We start from the raw sequence: 26433 nt of genomic DNA on the forward strand, positions 1-26433 counted from the left end.
CATTTTTTTTCTCATTAAAGTCCACTCTGTCCCCATCTTCACTGAAAAAAACAGAAATGTAGAAATTTTTGCAAATTTACTAAAAAAGAAAAACTGAAATATCACATGGTCATAAGTATTCAGACCCTTCGCTCAGACACTCATATTTAAGTCACATGCTGTCCATTTCCTTGTGATCCTCCTTGAGATGGTTCTACTCCTTCATTGGAGTCCAGCTGTGTTTCATTAAACTGATAGGACTTGATTTGGAAAGGCGCACACCTGTCTATATAAGACCCCACAGCTCACACTGCATGTCAGACCAAATGAGAATTATCAGCTCAAAGGAACTGCCCAAGGAGCTCAGAGACAGAATTGTGGCAAGGCACAGATCTGGCCAAGGTTACAAAAGAATTTCTGCATTACTCAAGGTTCCTAAGAGCACAGTGGCCTCCATAATTCTTAAATGGAAGAAGTTTGGGACCACCAGAAGTCTTCCTAGACCTGGCCGTCCAGCCAAACTGAGCAATCGTGGGAGAAGAGCCTTGGTGAGAGAGGTAAAGAAGAACCCCAAGATCACTGTGGCTGAACTCCAGAGATGCAGTAGGGAGATGGAGAAAGTTCCACAAAGTCAACTATCACTGCAGCCCTCCACCAGTCGGGTCTTTATGGCAGAGTGGCCCGACAGAAGCCTCTCCTCAGTGCAAGACATATGAAAGCCCGTATAGAGTTTGCTCAAAAACACATGAAGGACTCCCAGACTATGAGAAATAAGATTCTCCGGTCTGATGAGACGAAGATAGAACTTTTTGGTGATAATTTTAAGCTGTATGGGTGGAGAAAACCAGGCACTGCTCATCACCTGCCCAATACAATCCCAACAGTGAAACATGGTGGTGGCAGCATCATGCTATGGGGGTGTTTTTCACCTGCAGGGACAGGACGACTGGTTGCAATTGAAGGAAACATGAATGCGGCCAAGTACAGAGCTATCCCGGATGAAAACCTCTTCCAGAGTGCTCTGGACCTCAGACTTGGCTGAAGGTTCACCTTCCAACAAGACAATGACCCTAAGCACACAGCTAAAATAACAAAGGAGCGGCTTCAGAACAACTCTGTGGCCATTCTTGACCGGCCCAGCCAGAGCCCTGACCTAAACCCAATTGAGCATCTCTGGAGAGACCTGAAAATAGCTGTCCACCAACGTTCACCATCCAACCTGACGGAACTGGAGAGGATCTGCCAGGAAGAATGGCCGAGGATCCCCAAATCCAGGGGTGAAAAATGTGTTGCATCATTCCCAAGAAGACTCATGGCTGTACTAGCTCAAAAGGGGGCTTCTACTCAATACTGAGCAAAGGGTCTGAATACTTATGACCATGGGATATTTCAGTTTTTCTTTTTTAATAAATTTGCAAAAATTTCTACATTTCTGTTTTTTTTCAGTGAAGATGGGGACAGAGTGGACTTTACTGAGAAAAAAATGAACTTTTTAGAATTTACCAAATGGCTGCAATGAAACAAAGAGTGAAGAATGAAAAGGGTCTGAATACTTTCCGTACACACTGTATATGAGTTTCACTTTTTGTATTGAAGAACTGAAATAAATTAACTTTGTGATGATATTCTAATTTAGTGAGAAGCACCTGTAGATAGATAATAGATGGATAGATGATATATAATATATAGATAATATATAGATAATAGATAATATTATAGAGGTTTTCTATTGCTATGCCAGCTGTCTACTCCATGATGACGGATGCACAGATAGACAATGCGGATGGCTTATTTATACATCACACTTAAAGAAAAATGTCTTATGTGGACTTCACCTTTAAATATATTGTGTATAAACACATGATGATCGGATGCAGCCGGGGTCCGCAGACCACCAGACGTCTACACTGCACTTGTGATATGAACTTTGTACATTGTCATTTGTTATTTATATTTTTTATAGATTTAAAAGACATGATACCTGTGACCATCAACCAGATTCCTGCATATTCACCAAGGAGCCGGACCCCCGAGAGCAGCTGTAGTTCTGTAGGAAACAGCTTGGTGGAAAGTCTAGTAAATCAGGAGCCCACAAGTGACACAACCATCAGGAGCCCATCGACCCAGGAGCCAATCAGTGACAGCACCATCAGGAGCCCATCGACCCAGGAGCCAATCAGTGACAGCACCATCAGGAGCCCATCGACCCAGGAGCCAATCAGTGACAGCACCATCAGGAGCCCATCGACCCAGGAGCCAATCAGTGACAGCACCATCAGGAGCCCATCGACCCAGGAGCCAATCAGTGACAGCACCATCAGGAGCCCATCGACCCAGGAGCCAATCAGTGACAGCACCATCAGGAGCCCATCGACCCAGGAGCCAATCAGTAACAGCACCATCAGGAGCCCATCGACCCAGGAGCCAATCAGTGACAGCACCATCAGGAGCCCATCGACCCAGGAGCCAATCAGTGACAGCACCATCAGGAGCCCACTGACCCAGGAGCCAATCAGTGACAGCACCATCAGGAGCCCACTGACCCAGGAGCCAATCAGTGACAGCACCATCAGGAGCCCACTGACCCAGGAGCCAATCAGTGACAGCACCATCAGGAGCCCACTGACCCAGGAGCCAATCAGTGACAGCACCATCAGGAGCCCACTGACCCAGGAGCCAATCAGTGACAGCACCATCAGGAGCCCACTGACCCAGGAGCCAATCAGTGACAGGACCATCAGGAGTCCAGTGACCCAGGAGCCAATCAGTGACAGCACCATCAGGAGTCCACTGACCGAGGAGCTAATCAGTGACAGGACCATCAGGAGTCCAGTGACCCAGGAGCCAATCAGTGACAGCACCATCAGGAGCCCACTGACCCAGGAGCCAATCAGTGACAGCACCATCAGGAGCCCACTGACCCAGGAGCCAATCAGTGACAGCACCATCAGGAGCCCACTGACCCAGGAGCCAATCAGTGACAGCACCATCAGGAGCCCACTGACCCAGGAGCCAATCAGTGACAGCACCATCAGGAGCCCACTGACCCAGGAGCCAATCAGTGACAGCACCATCAGGAGTCCAGTGACCGAGGAGCTAATCAGTGACACGTCCATGAGTGGCTCCATGAACGGACAGGAGACCGCCAGTGATGCGTCCGTGATTGACTCTATGATGGGACAGGAGCCCCCCTCTTGGCTGCAGGACCCTGTCAGTGACCTTTCTGCATCACTTCTCAGCAGGGTCGCCCTTGCAGATTGTGAACTCTTCACGGCAGCGACAAAAGCCTCGTCCCCACGGGAGACACGGGACACCAGTGACTCGGGCGTGTGGTCCATGTCTAGGGACCTTCCCACTGACTTCAGCTGACACCAGCTGATTGGCGGGAGGACCCACAGGCCCGGCATTGACTCTCATGCTCGTCACACAGTTTCTCGGTAATTCTGGAGAAGTTCTATTTCCCGGGACCCCGAGCTGCGATCCCTGGTGACTGCTCCGTGCACCACACTGTGGGGGCTGCGGGGGGCGTTCATAGTGGTTATATCTCTCACAGAGCTGGAGCAGCTGCACCGGGGGGCAGCCGCATCGGGGGGCGTCCATGCTGCGGCTTCCTCCCCGTTTATAGAGCCGGACGCAGAACACGAGTCTGACCCGAGAGTCAGGTGCAGGTGACACCATGCAGACTGATCGCTTCCTGTACTGATACATTGTAGCAAACTCAGCAGCTACCTCGCCCGTCTCTCTCACTGTGCGGAGTGAGCGCTCCTGCGTCCTCGATCAGACCGCTGCTGACAGTCATCTTACCTGCAGGAGAACTAAAGGATCTGCAGGCCGAAACGCCGGATCCTTAACTCCCCCGACAACCACCTGTCAGGGACCCCCATAAATATCAGTGAGTCAGCCGCACATTACACGGGGTCTCACGCTTACATCACAGTCACCAGCCTTATAAAGGGGTTTTACACTTTCAGGAGAGTGGACACGAAACAAAACGCTCCAAAGTAACAGACAGATCAGGTCCCCCTCCGCGATCAGCGCTGGGTCTCCGCCGCTCCTCCTCCTCCTCTTGGTTTTGGCTGCAGCCGTATTGTCACGTTGACAGTGCACATCACCGCTGCAGACCATCACTGAACTCAGTGGGTGTGCCGAGAGACTGCATGAGCCGCTGAGGGCCTGAATGATTGACTGCAGCGGTGATGTGTATTGTCAATGTGACGCGGAGTGTCAGCGCCTGACCGGGGGAGGGGGACCTGATCGCTTTCTTATTTTACAGCGTTTCGGCTCCAGTCTCGGGTTGTTTTTTTCCTTTGTAGATGTTTTATGACTGAACTGACAAATGTTTCTGCTGTAATAAAGCTGCTACAATGTGTCCGTGTTGTTCCATTGTGTCCAGGAGACTTTCCGACTGACGTCCATGAGAAAAGCGGAGCGCCCTCCGACCAATGTTATACAATGGGGCCGAAAAATGTCCGCGAGCGCTGGGTTCTTCCATAAATATGATGAAACTCGAACATTCAAGTCTATGGGGGAGTAAAAGAAATCTGATGCCGCGCGGAGCCGCCGGCCAGCGGCCGATTGTTACTGACACGTTGTAATTCTGTAACCGGAAACTGTAGATGATCAATAGCTGCTGCTGCGAGAAACCGACCACGAGTGAGAAACAACCTGTCCGCCTGTCCAGGATAAATGAGTTTTTTTATGCGCTCGTAAAAATCGGATCTAGATTGTGACATCTGATTTTTTTTACGCTCCCATAGACTTGAATGGGCGACATGCATCTGATGTGGAGGAATCCAGTGCGGCCGCCATTGTGTTCACACTCAGATAAAAAAATATCGCTCATCTTCTCGGCTCCATTGTATCACATTGCTCCAAGTGTTGTCTGTTTTTTTTCATGGACAGCACTAAGACTAAGGCCACGGCCCCACTGTCAGTATTCGGTCAGTATTCGGTCAGTATTTGTTCTCAGGAGAGGGTGATAAATGCAGAATTGGTGACTTGTTTCTATTAGACCTTTTCTCTGATTGTTCCTCACCTGGTTTTGGCTCCTGAGAAAGAATAGAGTCGGACCTCCAATGACACAACATTATCTAAAATAATGGAGATTTAAGCCTCAGAAGAACTGAGTCGCGTTCTGACTACTGATGTCTGGAGAAACAGCTGCTGAATTTCACCATAAGCTCCATGGACCCCCACGTGGAGCGCAGCCGGACCCTCAGGATGTGCGCTGTCGGATCCCTGCGGAGCTGATGACGTCCAGCCGGAAGCCCTATCACATGACGCCTCTTCTGGATTCATCACAGTAAATGCACACAACGCGTTTCAGCCGCGGCCGAGGCCATCATCAGATTCACTTAATACATCAAATAAAAGTATCGGTCATTACAGAACATGGAGATGAAGACGGGACACTGACCAGAACGTCAGACCCAACACAAGGTATGGAAATCTATGGAACGTGAGCGCGCATCGGTACAATACATGGTCGCCATCATTGTCTGGTGCCGCAGCTCCATTCACTTCACTGGGGCTGAGCATTATCAGCAGACACAAGCCATGGGCAGGACTGGCACTGAGAGATAAAGCAGCCATGCTCCTCTGTGCCTGGACCACCCTGCACTGATTTCCCTGCAGTGTTTTTTCCTGCACTGATTTCCCTGCAGTGTTTTTTTCCTGCACTGATTTCCCTGCAGTGTTTTTTTCCTGCATTGATTTCCCTGCAGTGTTTTTTTCCTGCACTGATTTCCCTGCAGTGTTTTTTTCCTGCACTGATTTCCCTGCAGTGTTTTTTTCCTGCATTGATTTCCCTGCAGTGTTTTTTTCCTGCACTGATTTCCCTGCAGTGTTTTTTCCTGCACTGATTTCCCTGCAGTGTTTTTTTCCTGCACTGATTTCCCTGTAGTGTTTTTTTCCTGCACTGATTTCCCTGCAGTGTTTTTTTCCTGCACTGATTTCCCTGCAGTGTTTTTTTACTGCATTGATTTCCCTGCAGTGTTTTTTTCCTGCACTGATTTCCCTGTAGTGTTTTTTTCCTGCACTGATTTCCCTGTAGTGTTTTTTTCCTGCACTGATTTCCCTGCAGTGTTTTTTTCCTGCACTGATTTCCCTGCAGTGTTTTTTTTCCTGCACTGATTTCCCTGTAGTGTTTTTTTCCTGCACTGATTTCCCTGCAGTGTTTTTTTCCTGCACTGATTTCCCTGCAGTGTTTTTTTCCTGCATTGATTTCCCTGCAGTGTTTTTTTCCTGCACTGATTTCCCTGCAGTGTTTTTTTCCTGCACTGATTTCCCTGCAGTGTTTTTTTCTGCACTGATTTCCCTGCAGTGTTTTTTTCCTGCACTGATTTCCCTGCAGTGTTTTTTTTCCTGCATTGATTTCCCTGCAGTGTTTTTTTCCTTCACTGATTTCCCTGCAGTGTTTTTTTCCTGCACTGATTTCCCTGCAGTATTTTTTTCCTGCATTGATTTCCCTGCAGTGTTTTTTTCCTGCACTGATTTCCCTGTAGTGTTTTTTTCCTGCACTGATTTCCCTGTAGTGTTTTTTTCCTGCACTGATTTCCCTGCAGTGTTTTTTTCCTGCACTGATTTCCCTGCAGTGTTTTTTTCCTGCACTGATTTCCCTGTAGTGTTTTTTTCCTGCACTGATTTCCCTGCAGTGTTTTTTTCCTGCACTGATTTCCCTGCAGTGTTTTTTTCCTGCATTGATTTCCATGCAGTGTTTTTTTCCTGCACTGATTTCCCTGCAGTGTTTTTTTTCCTGCATTGATTTTCCTGCAGTGTTTTTTTCCTGCACTGATTTCCCTGCAGTGTTTTTTCCTGCACTGATTTCCCTGCAGTGTTTTTTCCTGCACTGATTTCCCTGCAGTGTTTTTTCCTGCACTGATTTCCCTGCAGTGTTTTTTTTCCTGCACTGATTTCCCTGCAGTGTTTTTTTCCTGCACTGATTTCCCTGCAGTGTTTTTTTCCTGCAGTGTTTTTTCCTGCACTGATTTCCCTGCAGTGTTTTTTTCCTGCACTGATTTCCCTGCAGTGTTTTTTTCCTGCACTGATTTCCCTGCAGTGTTTTTTTCCTGCAGTGTTTTTTTCCTGCACTGATTTCCCTGCAGTGTTTTTTTCCTGCACGGATTTCCCTGCAGTGTTTTTTTCCTGCCCTGATTTCCCTGCACTGATTTCCCTGCAGTGTTTCTTCCTGCACTGATTTCCTAGGGGGGGCAGTTTCCTCATCCTCCTGCAGTCATTTCCCTGCACACACACCAGGTGGCGCTGTCACACTTCTCATCACTGTCATTACAACACCGTGCGGCAGGTGGCGCTTTGAATGGACTCTTACTGCGCATGCTCCACACCACAATGGCTCAACCCGGAGACAAGAGGAAGCGGGAAGATGAAGTGGAGAATGGCGGCGCCGGGGAGTCCGCGGCCTCCGCGGGAGCAGAACATCCGCTCACAGGCTTCAAGCTCCGGAGCGTCCTGAGAGAGTCTGCCAGGGACAAGACCATCTTCCTGCACGGACAGGTACCCGGGGGAAGGCAGAGGAGGTTACACCTGACCGCGGATTGTACCACTGCCGCGGAGAGCGGGGTGTTCGGGCTGAACCATTGCCACCTGTGGGCATTGACACATTGTAACGACGTTATTGCTTTACAGCTGTATTGTGTGTGGCGCTGTTGCTAGGTTACAGGCTGTATTGCCCCCAGGGACCACATTACATCAGTTCCTTTAGTTGTGCCATCTCATGCAGTCCATTGTTCCCTGTTATCTGCCACCTGTAGTAATTGCTGTTATTTCTGATTATTTTCTGTCCCCAGGTGAGCGATGAGGACGCGGTGGTGATCCTGGAGCGAGCGCCCTTCCAGGCGGACACCGTCTGTCGCCTCCTCGCTGACGACCCCGCGCTGAGGCTGCAGCTGAAGAACGACATCTATGGCGTCTACCACCTGAGCCCCCCGCCCCAGCTGAACGGTCCGTGCTCGCTGCCAGCGAATGTGGGCGTCCTGCGGGCAGAGGTGCGCGGATCACCCCGCCTGACACCAGCTGACGGGGGGCCGAGGGTGCGCGGATCACCCCGCCTGACACCAGCTGACGTGGGGGGCCGAGAGTGCGCGGATCACCCCCCGCCTGACACCAGCTGACGTGGGGGGGCCGAGAGTGCGCGGATCACCCCTCCTGACACCAGCTGACGTGGGGGGGCCGAGAGTGCGCGGATCACCCCGCCTGACACCAGCGGATGTGGGGGGCCGAGAGTGCGCGGATCACCCCCCGCCTGACGCCAGCGGATGTGGGGGGCCGAGGGTGCGCGGATCACCCCCCGCCTGACACCAGCGGACGTGGGGGGCCGAGGGTGCGCGGATCACCCCGCCTGACGCCAGCGGACGTGGGGGGGCCAAGAGTGCGCGGATCACCCCCGCCTGACGCCAGCGGACGTGGGGGGCCGAGAGTGCGCGGATCACCCCCCGCCTGACGCCAGCGGACGTGGGGGGCCGAGAGTGCGCGAATCACCCCCCGCCTGACGCCAGCGGACGTGGGGGGCCGAGGGTGCGCGGATCACCCCCCGCCTGACGCCAGCGGACGTGGGGGGCCGAGGGTGCGCGGATCACCCCGCCTGACACCAGCTGACGTTAGGGGGCCGAGAGTGCGCGGATCACCCCGCCTGACACCAGCTGACGTGGGGGGGCCGAGGGTGCGCGGATCACCCCGCCTGACACCAGCTGACGTGGGGGGGCCGAGAGTGCGCGGATCACCCCGCCTGACACCAGCGGATGTGGGGGGCCGAGAGTGCGCGGATCACCCCCCGCCTGACGACAGCGGACGTGGGGGGCCGAGGGTGCGCGGATCACCCCGCCTGACACCAGCGGACGTGGGGGGCCGAGAGTGCGCGGATCACCCCGCCTGACGCCAGCGGACGTGGGGGGGGGCCAAGAGTGTGCGGATCACCCCCGCCTGACGCCAGCGGACGTGGGGGGGGGCCGAGAGTGCGCGGATCACCCCCGCCTGACGCCAGCGGACGTGGGGGGGGGCCGAGAGTGCGCGGATCACCCCCGCCTGACGCCAGCGGACGTGGGGGGGGGCCGAGAGTGCGCGGATCACCCCCGCCTGACGCCAGCGGACGTGGGGGGGGGCCGAGAGTGCGCGGATCACCCCCGCCTGACGCCAGCGGACGTGGGGGGGGCCGAGAGTGCGCGGATCACCCCCGCCTGACGCCAGCGGACGTGGGGGGGGCCGAGAGTGCGCGGATCACCCCCGCCTGACGCCAGCGGACGTGGGGGGGGGCCGAGAGTGCGCGGATCACCCCCGCCTGACGCCAGCGGACGTGGGGGGGGGCCGAGAGTGCGCGGATCACCCCCGCCTGACGCCAGCGGACGTGGGGGGGGCCGAGAGTGCGCGGATCACCCCCGCCTGACGCCAGCGGACGTGGGGGGGGGCCGAGAGTGCGCGGATCACCCCCGCCTGACGCCAGCGGACGTGGGGGGGGGCCGAGAGTGCGCGGATCACCCCCGCCTGATGCCAGCGGACGTGGGGGGGGGCCGAGAGTGCGCGGATCACCCCCGCCTGACGCCAGCGGACGTGGGGGGGGGCCGAGAGTGCGCGGATCACCCCCGCCTGACGCCAGCGGACGTGGGGGGGGGCCGAGAGTGCGCGGATCACCCCCGCCTGACGCCAGCGGATGTGGGGGGGGGCCGAGAGTGCGCGGATCACCCCCGCCTGACGCCAGCGGACGTGGGGGGGGGCCGAGAGTGCGCGGATCACCCCCGCCTGACGCCAGCGGACATGGGGGTCCAGCGCTCAGCACCTGCTTCTAGCAGCAGAGACCAGGGCACATAAGCGGATTTGTTGTTGTGCCACCTGTGGGGTGACTTAATCCCCGCTGCCATCTTGGTCCTTGTCGTGGGCACAATACCAGTTGTATTTTCCCTGTTGTTCACTATATTCAAGCCTAGAACTCATCTGGCAATGAACGCGCGCTCGTACGGCTGTGGGGGAGGTAGGATTAGAAAGTGGCGGGTCCTGGAAGAAGCGGAGGGGAAAATTGCCCAGTCATGAAGGGGTTAATGCCAGCTGCGCTGCTGTGTGATGGATAACACATAGTATCCAACTGAGAATGTCTCCCGTTACATTGTATCCGTCTGTTCTGTGCACATGCCATTGTGCACCTGATGCCACTGTAACAAAAGCTCAGCTGTAGGGCCGATGTTACTGAAGTCGGATGAGTATCGGGCGTTTTTCATGTGAGTACAGTGCGATTTTTCTCATTTAGTTTCCGAATGACATCCGCGTGCAATGCGACTTTAACATCAGCTTTTACCTAGAGTAATTCTGTCATTTCAAGATAGTTATCAAAGGAAATATTCTTCTAACTCTAGATATAAATATGGGAGTGAGATGTATAATCGGTGCTTTGTGTGGAGCTTACTGTACATCTATTTTATTAAATACATTTCAGAAAAAATGGTGTGGGATCCTCCTACATTTTATTAACCAGCAGAGGGAAAGCAAACAGCTGGGGTGGATGTTGATAGCCTGGGAAGGGGTAATACCCACCGAGCTTCCCAGATTACTGCTGTTTACTTAGCCTTTACTGGTTATTAAAATGGGGACCCCCCCCCAAAAAACAAAAAGACGTATGGCCCCTCATAATTAATAACCAGCAAAGGCTAGGTAGACAGCTGTGGGCTTTCATTAATAGGCTAGGAAGGGGCCTTGGATCCTGGCCTCCTCCTAGGCTAAGAACATCAGCTCTCAGCTGCCCCAGAACTGGCGCATCCATAAGATGTTCCATTCTGGCACTTAGCCTCCGCTCTTCCCACTTGCCCTGGTGCAGTGGCGAGTGGGGTAATAGGATTGGCGTTGACGTCATCTTTGTATTGGCAGCTGACACGAAGCCCAGGGGTTAGTAATGGAGAGGTGTCTATAAGACGCCCTCATTACTAACCCCATAGTCATATTGTAAATATAGTCCAGAATAAAGTCCTTTATTTAAAATAATGACACAGACTCCTTTATTGAAATTAAAATATAAAAACGGTTGTACTCCCCTTTACGCCTAATCCGCTGAAGCCCTTGTTCCCCGCAAAGGAACTAAAATAATAAACCAACATATTCCTCACCTCTCTGACTTGAAGATAATCCATTTGTCCTTTGACGTGTCTAGCTCTGCTACATGTAGATGGCAGGCTGAATGTTTGCATGATGCGACTATTCAGCCTGACATCCAGCAGAGACACTGAGCTGTGGGTGCTTGCGCAGCTCAGTGACTCGCAGTGATGGGAATAAAGTGAGCGGAGTTCAGAGCCAATGGAACTCCGTTCATCTCACTGCCGTGAGAAAGTTCGATGGTTTTTTTTTTTTTCTCACACCCATTGACTTGCATTGGCAAGTCTCGTCTGACATTCGCAGCCACTTGCTGCAAGCTGTGATTTTTTTTCTTTTTTTTTTCTCAGTCCTATCCGATGAGTCGGGAATCATTGAATAACATTAGTCTGTGCAATGCGATTTTTTTTTTTTTATTTTATTTTTTTTGTCGGATTGCACTCGTCCATTTTTCTCGCAGTTGAGTATGAGCCCTTACAAAGAAAGTTCCCAAAATGTTCTGCACTTTGCAACATTGGCGGTGGTCGCAGGGCGCGCTGCGTGTGATGGCGGTGGTCGCAGGGCGCGCTGCGTGTGATGGCGGTGGTCGCAGGGCGCGCTGCGTGTGATGGCGGTGGTCGCAGGGCGCGCTGCGTGTGATGGCGGTGGTCGCAGGGCGCGCTGCGTGTGATGGCGGTGGTCGCAGGGCGCGCTGCGTGTGATGGCGGTGGTCGCAGGGCGCGCTGCGTGTGATGGCGGTGGTCGCAGGGCGCGCTGCGTGTGATGGCGGTGGTCGCAGGGCGCGCTGCGTGTGATGGCGGTGGTCGCAGGGCGCGCTGCGTGTGATGGCGGTGGTCGCAGGGCGCGCTGCGTGTGATGGCGGTGGTCGCAGGGCGCGCTGCGTGTGATGGCGGTGGTCGCAGGGCGCGCTGCGTGTGATGGCGGTGGTCGCAGGGCGCGCTGCGTGTGATGGCGGTGGTCGCAGGGCGCGCTGCGTGTGATGGCGGTGGTCGCAGGGCGCGCTGCGTGTGATGGCGGTGGTCGCAGGGCGCGCTGCGTGTGATGGCGGTGGTCGCAGGGCGCGCTGCGTGTGATGGCGGTGGTCGCAGGGCGCGCTGCGTGTGATGGCGGTGGTCGCAGGGCGCGCTGCGTGTGATGGCGGTGGTCGCAGGGCGCGCTGCGTGTGATGGCGGTGGTCGCAGGGCGCGCTGCGTGTGATGGCGGTGGTCGCAGGGCGCGCTGCGTGTGATGGCGGTGGTTGCAGGGCGCGCTGCGTGTGATGGCGGTGGTTGCAGGGCGCGCTGCGTGTGATGGCGGTGGTCGCAGGGCGCGCTGCGTGTGATGGCGGTGGTCGCAGGGCGCGCTGCGTGTGATGGCGCTGGGCGCGCTGCTTGTGATGGCGGTGGTTGCAGGGCGCGCTGCGTGTGATGGCGGTGGTTGCAGGGCGCGCTGCGTGTGATGGCGGTGGTTGCAGGGCGCGCTGCGTGTGATGGCGGTGGTTGCAGGGCTCGCTGCGTGTGATGGCGGTGGTCGCAGGGCGCGCTGCGTGTGATGGTGCAGGGCGCGCTCTATATATTTTAATGTAATCAAGTTCTGCTCTTGTCTCCCGTTGGACAGAAGTGAAAACCACCATCATCCGACCAGCGACTGAGAAGCACGTGAAGAAGTATCTGCGGCAGGAGCTGCACCTGATCGCGGAGACGGGCGAGGACTACAGGAGCATCACCCTCCCCTTCATCCAGGCCCAGAGCTTCAGCATCCAGGTGAGTGCAGGACAGCGGACCCCTCTGCGGAGCTGCACTCACACCCCGGTGTCGCCTGCTCCCAGGATCCCGAATAGGCGAGAAGAGCTCCGGTGCCGCAGCCATGCTGGTAACGGTGTCTGACGATAGCGCCAGAGTTGTCACCGGCTTAGTCTGCGGTGTTGTCGCAGGAGGACGACTCCTATATTCTGGGGATTTCGGCAGTGTGTTTCTCATCAGGCTCTTCTAGCGGTGATGACGGCTGTTTTTCGGCAGGGGGCGCTGTTGCATTTATGTTTCTCTGCTGGTAGTGAGGAGCGGTACTGCAGGTCACTGCCGCGATGCTCTGCAGCAGGTTACAAGCAGCTGTTCCAGGGCCGTCTTCTCCTCCGGGCCCTGCACACCCCACCCCCGCACAGCGTCGCAGCTCAGGAACAATGGCCGCTTCAGTTCTTTTTCAGATCAGGTGAAAACTTAAAAGGAATTTTCCAGATGAAACAAAGCGTCATTGTCAGATAGTTCTACAATATAGGAAACCACCTGCACTTCATAGCTGAGGGTTTGTTACAATGTATCTAATTTGAGATACGCAGCCTGTCTGTGCTCCAGACTGACACATTGTAACAACCTATCAGAGTGCTGGATACATGGTGATTAGTGTTGAGCGATACCTTCCTATATCAGGAAATATCGGATCGGATTGAATCGGACCAATACTCAAAAAGTATCGGATATCGCCGATTCCGATACCGGAAACCAATGCAAGTCAATGGGACACAAATATCGGAATGAAAATAAACCCTTTCTTTCCTTGTAGGTTAATTCTACATGAAGTAAAACAACTAAGAATAATGTAGAATGACATGAAAAGCCGGCAATTCATCAGCGGCATTCACCGGTACCCGACAATTTACAACAGAAAGAATAGAGCTTCACACATAGATTAGATATATATGTGACTGACATGTTTCTATCTATGAAGTACAGTGACAGTGTTGGTTACTGTACTTGTCATTTAGTGTTAAAGTAAAGGATTTATTAAAAAAAAAATTGGCGTGGGCTTCCCCGTAATTTTAGTCTCTAGCGGAGGTTAAGCAGACAGCTGGGGCAGATGTTTGAAGCCTGGGAAGGGGGTAATACCCACGGAGCTTCCCAGGCTACTAATATCAGCCCCCAGATGAATACCTAGCCTTTACTAGCTATTAAAATGGGGGACCCCCTCAAAAAAATGACGTGGGGTCCCCCCTAATTTAATAGCTAGCAAAGGCTAGGCAGACAGCTGGGGGCTGACATTAATAGCCCAGGAAGGGTGCCATGAACATTGGCCCCCTCCCAGGCTAGAAACACCAGCCGTCAGCCGCCCCAGAAATGGTGCATCCACAGGATGCGCCAACTCTGGCACTTAGCCTCGCTCTTCCCACTGCCCTGTAGCGGTGGCAGGGGGGTAATAGAGCTGGGGTTGATGCCAGCTGACATCAAGCCCAGGTTTGTAATGGAGAGGCATCTATAAGACACCCCCATTACTAACCCCATAGTCAAAGTTAAAAAAAAAAACCACAACACCCAGAATAAAGTCCTTTAATTGAAATAAAGACACAATTCTTTATTCTAAATTAAACCATACTTACCGCCACGCCCATTCCAGCTGAAGCCAACGATCTCCTGCAATAAAAGAAAAATAATAAACCAACATCATCCTTACCTTTCCATGGTTCCCAGGACGGCTTCAGCTCTGCTACATCGAGATGACAGGCTGGATCGCAGCAGAACGCTGAGTGCAGGAGAATTCTCCCACGCTGTCAGTGACGTGCATGAGGTGAGCTGAGTTCATTGGACATGACCTCGGCTCATCTGGATGCCGTCACAGAGAGACATTGAGGAGCGCAAGCAAGCCTGCGCTTCTCAGTGTCCGCGGGATGACAGGCTGGATGGCAGCGTTCTGCTGCGGTCCAGCCTGTCATCTCGATGTAGCAGAGCTGAAGCGGTCCTGGGAACCATGGAAAGGTAAGGATGAGGTTGCTTTATTATTTTTCTTTTATTGCAGGAGATCATTGGCTTCAGCTGGAATGGGCGTGATGGTAAGTATGGTTTAATTTAGAACAATAAAGAATTGTGTGTTTATTTCAATTAAAGGACTTTATTCTGGGTGTTTGTGTTTTTTTTTAAATACTTTACTAGAAATTCATGGCGGTCATGTCTAATATTGGCGTGACCCCATGAATTTCGGGCTTAGGGCCAGCTGATAATGCCAAGCTGGCCCTAACCCCTTTATTACCCAGTGAGCCACCGCACCAGGGCCCTGGATGAGTTGGGTACAGCGCCAGAAGATGGCGCTTCTATGAATGCGCCATTTTCTGGGGCGGCTGCGGACTGCAATTTGTAGCGGGGGGTGGGGGGGGCAGAAAGCTTGGGTCTCCCTGCGCTGCAGATTCCAGCCCCCAGGTGCCTGCTGTACCTGGCTGGACACAAAAACAGGGCGAAGCCCCACGTCAATTTTTTTTTAAATTATTTCATGAAATAATTAAAAAAAAAAAAGGGCTTCCCTATATTGTTGTGTCCGGCCAGGTACAAATAGGCAGCTGGGAGTTGTGGGCAGCCCATTCCTGGATGCTGTACCTGCTGGCACACAAAAATATGGCAAAGCCCACGTCAAAATTTTTGGGAAAAATTAATTAAAAATAAATAATAATTTAGGGACTGCATCTTTATTAACCCCTCAAGTGTCATTTAGTGTTAAAATAAAAGATTTATTAAAAATAAAATTGGCGTGGGGTTCCCCGTAATTTTAGGCTCTAGCGGAGGTTAAGCAGACGGCTGGGGCAGATGTTTGAAGCCTGGGAAGTGGGTAATACCCACGGAGCTTCCCAGGCTACTAATATCAGCCCCCAGCTGAATACCTAGCCTTTACTAACTATTAAAATGGGAGACCACCCCCCCCAAAAAAATGACGTGGGGTCCCCCCTATTTTAATAGCTAGCAAAGGCTAGGCAGACAGCTGGGGGCTGATATTAATAGCCCAGGAAGGGTGCCATGAATATTGGCCCCCTCCCAGGCTAGAAACAGCAGCCGTCAGCCGCCCCAGAAATGGCGCATCTATAGGATTCGCCAATTCTGGCACTTAGCCTCGCTCTTCCACGCTGCCCTGGTGCGGTGGCAGGGGGTAATAGTGGTGGGGTTCATGTCAACGCCAGCTGCCATGAAGCCCAGGTTAGTAATGATGGGCGTCTATAAGACACCCCCATTACTAACCTACAAAGTGTTAAAAATAAAAAACACAAACACCCAGAAAAAAATAATTTATTTGAAATAAAACACAACATTTTATTTAATTCTTAGTTTACTAAAAAAAAAATAGTTCCCTGTCCACGTTCCTGCGCTGATCTCCCATGCACAGCTGTCACATCTGGAGATGGTGACAGCTGTGCATGGCTGCTGTAAGCTCACGCTGCCGGGAACACGTCCGCTCCCGGCAGCGTGAGCCCCTGACTGAGGTCACCGGAGTGCATTCAGGCAGCGCAGCTCCGGAGACCTCCTTTACGGCACTGCTGTACCGTGGGAATTTCTCACGATACAGCAGGGCCGTAAAGGAGCTAACCGGAGCAGCGCTGCCTGAACTCCGGCGAACCCGCTTATGCAGTGACGGGGCTGCTTTACGGCCCCATCATTCTAGCGGCGGCAGCGGTTCAGAGCGGTCACATTCTATGTGGCTGCTCTAAACTGGAGATCTTCGTGGGACACTCGTGGACTACTACGGAGGGGTAAGGATAAGGTTGTGGTTTATTATTTTATATTTTATTACAGGAGATCGATGGCTTCGGGGAATTAGGTGTCTAGGTGAGTATAAGTGTAGTTTTTTATTTTTTACTTTATTTTAGGTGGCGATCGGCGGGGACAGGTAATGTATGAACTAATTTATTGTAGGTAACCACTGGCCACCAATGACATGTATTTAACATTTATTGGGGACACAGTAGGGCAATTTAAATAGCAGGATCAGGCTGATGGGAACTACTGCTCCCATTGAGCTGATCCTGCTGGCAGGAGTGGACGGGGGACAGACATAGGCCGATGGGAGTAGTAGTGTCACATCGGCCTATGTTTGCCTGCACGCCGACACCGGCAGACATCGCACAGACACCGTGCACACACCAATCATGACGGGCTGATGGTCTGGGAGGTGAGGCTGACCTGTGCGGCCGTGGGAAAGTTCATGTGAGTTCATGCAATGCAGTCAAGCATGAACTCACATGAACCCTCTGAAGGCACCGCGGCTACTTCAAATGAACAGCTGATCGGCATCACCTGATACCTCAGCTGTTCATTTGAAATAACCGGCGGGAAAGCGCAGCACAGAACGGGAAAGCCGGCGGTGAAGTCTTTTCACTGCCGGCTTCCCCGCCCGGGTCCTTCGCTCCTTGGTGCTGCGCTCCCCGCCCGGTCCTAACTTACGATCGGGATGAGAGGTGGCGAGGGGAGCGGAGGATCGGGGAGGGAGGCTGCGGGGAAGCAGTATGGGGCTGTGTGATTGTTTAAAAGCCGGCAGCTTTTAAACAATCGGGAGAATTCTCCCACGCTGGGATGGCATTCTGATGACAGGCTGGATCGCAGCTGAGCGCTGCCATCCAACTTGTCATCCTTCAGAGACACTGCAGAGCGCAGGCATTATGGGAACTTCCGATTCCGGTATTCGATATTCTAAAAGTATCGGAATTAAGTATCGGCATTCCGATACCGCGAATATCGGCCGATACCCGATATTTCAGTATCGGAATGCTCAACACTAATGGTGACAGACCCTCAGCTGTGAGAATCACTGAATGAGGAGACCCTGGCACTGGCGAGATATTGGCTGTAGATTGCAGACATCACCTGTTGTCTCATTTCAGTGGGTCTATAACATCCTGGAGAAGAAGGCGGAGGCGGATCGGATCGTCCACGAGAACCCGGATCCAGAGCTCGGCTTCATCCTGCTACCTGACTTCAAGTGGAATCAGAAACAGGTTGGTGGTCCCGGGGGTCCGTCTAATCTGCTAGAGGTCACACTGAGGGGGGGGGAAGCCGAAAAGGGTGATTCCTGTAGCCTGCAGGGCCACTTGAGACCACCCTGGGATAAGAGTTGTCCGAGACAGGGCTGTGGAGTCAATAAGCCAAACCTACGACTCCGGCCCCCGCATACACGGCTCCGGCCCCCTCATACACGGCTCCGACCCCCTCATACACGGCTCCGACCCCCTCATACACGTCCCCGACCCCCTCATACACGTCCCCGACCCCCTCATACACGTCCCCGGCCCCCTCATACACGTCCCCGACCCCCTCATACACGTCCCCGGCCCCCTCATACACGTCCCCGACCCCCTCATACACGTCCCCGACCCCCTCATACACGTCCCCGACCCCCTCATACACGTCCCCGACCCCCTCATACACGTCCCCGGCCCCCTCATACACGTCCCCGGCCCCCTCATACACGTCCCCGGCCCCCTCATACACGGCTCATGTGCACAGATTCATCTCAGTAAAGTCCAGACCCTGAGATCAGGAATAGGACGGACATTTATAGGACATTTCATAACTTTCCCAAATTCTTATGAAAAAATATTCCCCACAAAACTGCACTGAACTACTGCACCCAATTTATTATATATTTTAGGAGTTGGCGTTGGTCCATTTTATACCGACTCCGATTCTGACTTCACCCAAATGGACCCCGACTCCACAGCCCTGCTCAGAGCCCCTCTGACTGTGGTCGCTGTATCCTCAGTAAGAGGAGGGGAGTGATTCGCTGCTGAGCTCCTCTGATGGAGATTTATCTCCCCAGGAACAGAAGGATCGGACATCTTGGAATCACTCTGCCCAATCCTTACCATCTGTTATTTTCACTGTTTCTTCTCCGGTTTCTGTCTGATCACAGTAGCGGAGTACAGCATATACTCCATGCATGTAAGGGTTAAGCGAGGCTCTCCCGCCCCGTCCTGCTCTTGTGTGGGGCTCGTTGCTCCTCGTTAAATCCCCCGTCCTGGTGTCGCCGGCTCCTCTTTCTTGTCTTGCTGAGAGCTGCGCTGAACACAATGATGCTGTGCTTGGCGAGATCAAGTCCATGCATTCCCGGGATCCTGTTACTGTGAAGCCTGGGACCTGGGGAGGGCGGAGAGCGCAGAAAATGGGGAAACATCATAGTGACGGGAGCACCCCGGATCAGGAGCCGCCTGGTGTGATCCCCATCGGAGTCCTGACCACAGAACAGACGTGACTGGTTTACACAGAGGTGCAAACCCCCAGCTATACCAGGGAAGGAGCGTCGCTGTATGATGGGGCTCATTCACCATTCAGGACTCTCGGAAAGCTGGGTGACTATCTCTGCTGTAATGTTGGCCATGAAGCTTGTCATTCAGCTTTCCCATAGACAAACGACTGCCAACGTCCCGCACACGGGATCTGTATGGTGATCCGCTAATCACCACTGGCGTCCTGCGCTCGGGATCTGTACGGTGATCCGCTGATCACCACTGGCGTCCCGCGCTCGGGATCTGTACGGTGATCCGCTGATCACCATTGGCGTCCCGCGCTCGGGATCTGTACGGTGATCCGCTGATCACCATTGGCGTCCCGCGATCGGGATCTGTACGGTGATCCGCTGATCACCACTGGCGTCCCGCGATCGGGATCTGTACGGTGATCCGCTGATCACCACTGGCACCCCATGCTCGGGATCTGTTGCTCGCGGTCGCGGTGTCCTGACATTTCGCCAGTAGGAATGAGAGACCTGTTATCTTCGGTGCTTCCTCCCGTGTTATGGATGTTTGTGATCCGCTTCCTTATCGGCGGCTGCGATGATCCGGTCACTAATTGTTGTATCACATTCCGTAACCAAACAAGGAGCCATAGGCGAAGCGTCCAGGAGCCGCGGGGTGGGGCAGGGGTCTTCACACTGGAGTGATGGCCGCGTGGTGGAGGAGGGGGTCTTCACACCGGAGTGGTGGCCGCGGGGTGGGGGAGGGGTCTTCACACCGGAGTGGTGGCCGCGGGGTGGGGGAGGGGTCTTCACACCGGAGTGGTGGCCGCGGGGTGGGGGAGGGGTCTTCACACCGGAGTGGTGGCCGCGGGGTGGGGGAGGGGTCTTCACACCGGAGTGGTGGCCGCGGGGTGGGGGAGGGGTCTTCACACCGGAGTGGTGGCCGCGGGGTGGGGGAGGGGTCTTCACACCGGAGTGGTGGCCGCGGGGTGGGGGAGGGGTCTTCACACCGGAGTGGTGGCCGCGGGGTGGGGGAGGGGTCTTCACACCGGAGTGGTGGCCGCGGGGTGGGGGAGGGGTCTTCACACCGGAGTGATGGCCGCGGGGTGGGGCAGGGGTCTTCACACCGGAGTGATGGCCGCGGGGTGGGGCAGGGGTCTTCACACCGGAGTGATGGCCGCGGGGTGGGGGAGGGGTCTTCACACCGGAGTGATGGCCGCGGGGTGGGGGAGGGGTCTTCACACCGGAGTGATGGCCGCGGGGTGGGGGAGGGGTCTTCACACCGGCGTGATGGCCGCGGGGTGGGGGAGGGGTCTTCACACCGGCGTGATGGCCGCGGGGTGGGGGAGGGGTCTTCACACCGGCGTGATGGCCGCGGGGTGGGGGAGGGGTCTTCACACCGGAGTGATGGCCGCGGGGTGGGGGAGGGGTCTTCACACCTGAGCCCAGTCCAAGTCTGTACCAGGGACCCCACTTGCCGTGTGTAGTACTGGTGTGTAATGTGGTCCCACGTGCCGGGGTGTGGGTCTGATCTGCCTGCGCCCCCTCATGGCCGCCCCTTGTCTTTCAGGTGGATGATCTGTACCTCATCGCCATCTGTCACCCGCGCGGCATCAAGTCCTTGCGAGACCTGGATGGGGGTCATCTGCCGCTGCTGAAGAACATCCTGCGGGAGGGGCAGGTGAGGACGCGGGGGGAGGGGCTGCCGGGCCTTAAAGGGCCAGAGATTTATATGAAAATTTGCTGCAGAACTGATAATTTTATGGAGATGCAGAAGATTGTATCAGACTTTTTGACTTTCTTCATAAATGTTTTTTTTTCATTGATTTTCTTCATGGCTGCTGCGGTCAGTGAATGCAGACATTCTTATTTTCAGTTTCTGGCTATAGAAGCCGTCGTGTCCTGGTCACACAGCTGAGTATCTGTTACAGTTGCATGTAGTCAGTTTATTTCTTTTTTCTCCCCGGCAGTTCTCTTTGTGGTGTTGAACCTGCGTTCGCTTCTGCTGTATACTGCAGTGCCGGGCTGTGGCGGAGTTTCCCACGGGGGGCCCCAGCTGCTATGTTATCCCGTCAGCTCCCCACAATTGCATTGCAGTCCTTAAATGGTTAACAGCAGCAGTGATCGGGGTGCTCTCCGGCCGCTGCTGTGATGGGCAGATGTCAGTGGTCTATGCAGCAACATCTGCCGGGTAGGAGGCGAGTGAGAATGTGCATCACAGGTTCTTAAAGGGAACCTGTCACGTCCTAGCTGCCCTCTACACTGCCCCATTGCTTTGTTAGTGGTGCAATGTGCGTCACTAACGAGCTGTTTTCATTTAAATCGGTGGTGGTAGAATGATTTTATAACATTATATACACTTTGTCCTACCTGCTCGTATTCAGTCATAGGGGTGTGATCCTCGCATTCAGTCATGGGCAGCCCCGCATTCAGTCACTGCTGACGTCGCCCATGTATTTTGCTCCGGGAGGTTGTGTCTAGATCGGAGGTGATTCCTTCTGCTCTTCACTTCAGCCTCCGATCTAGAGGCTTCACTGCTGAGGAGATCGGAGCTGCCGGAGTGAGGGTCTCAGTAATCCCCTCCGATGTAGACAGCCCAGCGCCGACGCCGCCAGACCGATGTAGACAGCCCGGCGCCGACACGGCTAGACCGATGTAGACAGCCCGGCGCCGACACGGCTAGACCGATGTAGACAGCCCGGCGCCGACACGGCTAGACCGATGTAGACAGCCCAGCGCCGACACGGCTAGACCGATGTAGACAGCCCAGCGCCGACGCGGCTAGACCGATGTAGACAGCCCAGCGCCGACGCGGCTAGACCGATGTAGACAGCCCAGCGCCGACGCGGCTAGACCGATGTAGACAGCCCAGCGCCGACGCGGCTAGGCCGATGTAGACAGCCCAGCGCTTTCTGTAATATGAAGAATCACACACCGCTCTGATTGATTGATCAGTTTTCATAGAATTCAAATGTTCCTGTCGGTCCACAAGTGTCAGAGACGGAGCAGCCGAGAGAACCATCAGAATGGACAGCACAAAAGGGGCGTCAATGATAACGGCAGTGTTCTCCAGAGACCCCCCGGACATCTCTGTATATAGATATATATATTACCAGCAGTGTCCTCCAGAGACCCCGGACATCTCTGTAATAATTTGTCACTTCTGTGTTGTACATTGTGGTGACTGTCGGGGGCGCTCTTCGCTCTTTTACGCCTCTCCCCACTCTTCACAATGTCGGTGCTGTGGACACACGGGAAGAGTCACATTCTGGCAAAACTGAACAATCAGCGATAAGGGGAATTTTTTTATATTACATAAAGTGACAATAAAAATGTAAGTTTCATTAATCAGGAAAAAAAAGAATTTTGCCCAAATCCATAAATTATTTAAGTGTAAAAAAAATAATTTTTGACTTGTGATGTTTGTGCCATTAAAAACCTAAGAAAAACATTAGAAAGCCAGAAGAGGCGACGAGAGAGCAGTGAGTATGAGGGTCCTGGAATCAGCGCCATCTAGTGGTGTCAGCGCTGAGCTGTCTACATCGGTCTAGTGGTGTCAGCGCTGAGCTGTCTACATCGGTCTAGTGGTGTCAGCGCTGAACTGTCTACATCGGTCTAGTGGTGTCAGCGCTGAGCTGTCTACATCGGTCTAGTGGTGTCAGCGCTGAGCTGTCTACATCGGTCTAGTGGTGTCAGCGCTGAGCTGTCTACATCGGTCTAGTGGTGTCAGCGCTGAACTGTCTACATCGGTCTAGTGGTGTCAGCGCTGAACTGTCTACATCGGTCTAGGGGTGTCAGCGCTGAACTGTCTACATCGGTCTAGTGGTGTCAGCGCTGAACTGTCTACATCGGTCTAGGGGTGTCAGCGCTGAACTGTCTACATCGGTGTAGTGGTGTCAGCGCTGAACTGTCTACATCGGTCTAGTGGTGTCAGCGCTGAGCTGTCTACATCGGTCAAGGGGTGTCAGCGCTGAACTGTCTACATCGGTCTAGTGGTGTCAGCGCTGAACTGTCTACATCGGTCTAGTGGTGTCAGTGCTGAGCTGTCTACATCGGTCTAGTGGTGTCAGCGCTGAGCTGTCTACATCGGTCTAGTGGTGTCAGCGCTGAGCTGTCTACATCAGTCTAGTGGTGTCAGCGCTGAGCTGTCTACATCGGTCTAGTGGTGTCAGCGCTGAGCTGTCTACATCGGTCTAGTGGTGTCAGCGCTGAGCTGTCTACATCGGTCTAGTGGTGTCAGCGCTGAGCTGTCTACATCGGTCTAGTGGTGTCAGCGCTGAGCTGTCTACATCGGTCTAGTGGTGTCAGCGCTGAACTGTCTACATCGGTCTAGTGGTGTCGGCCCTGAGCTGTCTACATCGGTCTGGCGGTGTCGGCCCTGAGCTGTCTACATCGGTGTAGTGGTGTCGGTTCTGAGCTGTCTACATCGGTCTAGTGGTGTCGGCCCTGAGCTGTCTACATCGGTGTAGTGGTGTCGGCTCTGAGCTGTCTACATCGGTCTAGTGGTGTCGGCTCTGAGCTGTCTACATCGGTCTAGTGGTGTCGGCTCTGAGCTGTCTACATCGGTCTAGTGGTGTCGGCTCTGAGCTGTCTACATCGGTCTGGCGGTGTCGGCCCTGAGCTGTCTACATCGGTGTAGTGGTGTCAGTGCTGAACTGTCTACATCGGTCTGGCGGCGTCGGCGATGAGCTGTCTACATCGGTCTAGTGGTGTCGGCCCTGAGCTGTCTACATCGCTCTAGTGGTGTCGGCCCTGAGCTGTCTACATCGGTCTAGTGGTGTCGGCCCTGAGCTGTCTACATCGGTCTAGTGGTGTCGGCCCTGAGCTGTCTACATCGGTCTAGTGGTGTCAGCGCTGAGCTGTCTACATCGGTCTAGTGGTGTCGGCCCTGAGCTGTCTACATCGGTCTAGTGGTGTCGGCTCTGAGCTGTCTACATCGGTCTAGTGGTGTCGGCCCTGAACTGTCTACATCGGTCTAGTGGTGTCAGCGCTGAACTGTCTACATCGGTCTGGCGGTGTCGGCCCTGAGCTGTCTACATCGGTCTGGCGGTGTCGGCCCTGAGCTGTCTACATCGGTCTGGCGGTGTCGGCCCTGAGCTGTCTACATCGGTCTAGTGGTGTCGGCCCTGAGCTGTCTACATCGGTCTAGAGGTGTCGGCCCTGAGCTGTCTACATCGGTCTAGTGGTGTCTGCCCTGAGCTGTCTACATCGGTCTAGAGGTGTCGGCCCTGAGCTGTCTACATCGGTCTAGTGGTGTCTGCCCTGAGCTGTCTACATCGGTCTGGTGGTGTCGGCCCTGAGCTGTCTACATCGGTCTGGCGGTGTCGGCCCTGAGCTGTCTACATCGGTCTGGCGGTGTCGGCCCTGAACTGTCTACATCGGTCTGGCGGCGTCGGCGATGAGCTGTCTACATCGGTCTAGTGGTGTCGGCCCTGAGCTGTCTACATCGCTCTAGTGGTGTCGGCCCTGAGCTGTCTACATCGCTCTAGTGGTGTCGGCCCTGAGCTGTCTACATCGGTCTAGTGGTGTCAGCGCTGAGCTGTCTACATCGGTCTAGTGGTGTCGGCCCTGAGCTGTCTACATCGGTCTAGTGGTGTCGGCTCTGAGCTGTCTACATCGGTCTAGTGGTGTCGGCCCTGAACTGTCTACATCGGTCTAGTGGTGTCAGCGCTGAACTGTCTACATCGGTCTGGCGGCGTCGGCGATGAGCTGTCTACATCGGTCTAGTGGTGTCGGCTCTGAGCTGTCTACATCGGTCTAGTGGTGTCGGCTCTGAGCTGTCTACATCGGTCTAGTGGTGTCGGCCCTGAGCTGTCTACATCGCTCTAGTGGTGTCGGCTCTGAGCTGTCTACATCGGTCTAGTGGTGTCAGCGCTGAACTGTCTACATCGGTCTGGCGGCGTCGGCGATGAGCTGTCTACATCGGTCTAGTGGTGTTGGCCCTGAGCTGTCTACATCGCTCTAGTGGTGTCGGCTCTGAGCTGTCTACATCGCTCTAGTGGTGTCGGCTCTGAGCTGTCTACATCGGTCTAGTGGTGTCGGCCCTGAGCTGTCTACATCGGTCTAGTGGTGTCGGCTCTGAGCTGTCTACATCGGTCTAGTGGTGTCGGCGCTGAGCTGTCTACATCGGTCTAGTGGTGTCGGCCCTGAGCTGTCTACATCGGTCTAGTGGTGTCGGCTCTGAGCTGTCTACATCGGTCTGGCGGTGTCGGCGCTGAGCTGTCTACATCGGTCTGGCCGTGTCGGCGCTGGGCTGTCTACATCGGTCTAGCCGTGTCGGCGCTGGGCTGTCTACATCGGTCTAGCCGTGTTGGCGCTGGGCTGTCTACATCGGTCTAGCCGTGTCGGCGCTGGGCTGTCTACATCGGAGGGGATTACTGAGACCCTCACTCCGGCAGCTCCGATCTCCTCAGCAGTGAAGCCTCTAGATCGGAGGCTGAAGTGAAGAGCAGAAGGAATCACCTCCGATCTAGACACAACCTCCCGGAGCAAAATACATGGGCGACGTCAGCAGTGACTGAATGCGGGGATCACACCCCTATGACTGAATACGAGCAGGTAGGACAAAGTGTATATAATGTTATAAAATCATTCTACCATCACCGATTTAAATGAAAACAGCTCGTTAGTGACGCACATTGTATCACTAACAAAGCAATGGGGCAGTGTAGATAGCAATTGGGACTTGACAGGTTCCCTTTAAGGGGTTAAAAAAGTATTCCTACCCCACAGTTAAAGGGATGTCCAAGTGTTGTTTCTGTTTTTCTTATCTCCTGCCCGGTTCTGTCTCTTAGGCGGCCATCTTGGCGCGGTACGGTGTCCAGGGCCACCAGCTGCGGATCTATTTGCATTACCAGCCCTCGTATTACCACCTGCATGTACATTTCGTGGCGCTGGGGCACGAGGCGCCGGGGATCACGGTGGAGCGCGCTCATCTGCTGAGTGACGTCATCCAGAACCTGGAGCTGGACGCGCAGTACTACAGCACCCGCACCCTGACGTACGCCCTGCGCGCGGACGAGCCGCTGCTGCAGAGGTTCAGAGACGCCGGGAGGTGCTGACACCCGCACCTTTTATTATATTGTTCTAGGTCTTTATTTTTAAACATCAGTTTTTCTTCTGCGACTGATCTCGTTCTGATCTGTAAAGTGATGACGTCACAGGCCGGGCCGCCGCTGGCGGTTTATTCTGTCCGTAATGTTTGTATTTTCTTGGTTCTTTAATATAAAAATAAAAAAAATTTAAAAAATTTAAAAAAAAAAAAAAAAAAAGGTTTTTTTTCCAAGTTATAAAATTACATCCATGCGACTGTGAGCGCTGCTCTGAGGGAAAAAAAGCCGCTGCTGCTGAGACTACGATTCCCAGAATGCCTTGCACTGGCTCCAAGTTCGCCGCTGTCATCTGCGCCCGAGT

At 54.0% G+C, this 26433-nt stretch overlaps 2 protein-coding genes across 2 annotated transcripts in view; both read left to right on the top strand.

Annotated features, from left to right (window-relative positions):
- TIRAP (TIR domain containing adaptor protein) overlaps positions 1-4348 on the top strand; it is a 47778-nt gene extending 43430 nt beyond the window's left edge. Inside the window, exon 4 of the mRNA XM_073657411.1 lies at positions 1943-4348. Within this exon, the coding sequence (XP_073513512.1) occupies positions 1943-3348 (1406 nt within the window). The 3' untranslated portion in view covers positions 3349-4348. The remainder of the gene's footprint in view (positions 1-1942) is intronic.
- A 151-nt stretch (positions 4349-4499) lies between these two features.
- On the top strand, positions 4500-26229 carry DCPS (decapping enzyme, scavenger). The gene is made up of 7 exons (XM_073657412.1): positions 4500-5418; positions 7283-7491; positions 7785-7938; positions 12661-12806; positions 17672-17785; positions 20591-20701; positions 25815-26229. Exons 1-7 carry the CDS (start codon positions 5286-5288, stop codon positions 26079-26081), a joined length of 1134 nt encoding a protein of 377 aa, XP_073513513.1. The 5' UTR covers positions 4500-5285; the 3' UTR covers positions 26082-26229.
- Positions 26230-26433: the final 204 nt, after the last annotated feature.

Source organism: Phyllobates terribilis, unplaced genomic scaffold (assembly GCF_046119375.1).
Source record: "Phyllobates terribilis strain yellow unplaced genomic scaffold, ASM4611937v1 Scaffold_12__6_contigs__length_324123572, whole genome shotgun sequence".
In the NCBI taxonomy this organism is placed as follows: Eukaryota; Metazoa; Chordata; class Amphibia; order Anura; family Dendrobatidae; genus Phyllobates; species Phyllobates terribilis.

What these genes read in the sequence shown, in the direction of transcription:
- DCPS (XM_073657412.1), top strand. Translation starts at nt 5,286, where the DNA reads ATGCACACAACGCGTTTCAGCCGCGGCCGAGGCCATCATCAGATTCAC. An exon ending in CCATCTTCCTGCACGGACAG is followed by an intron (nt 7,492 to 7,784) that starts GTACCCGGGGGA and finishes TTCTGTCCCCAG; the next exon opens with GTGAGCGATGAGGACGCGGT. An exon ending in CCCAGAGCTTCAGCATCCAG is followed by an intron (nt 12,807 to 17,671) that starts GTGAGTGCAGGA and finishes GTCTCATTTCAG; the next exon opens with TGGGTCTATAACATCCTGGA.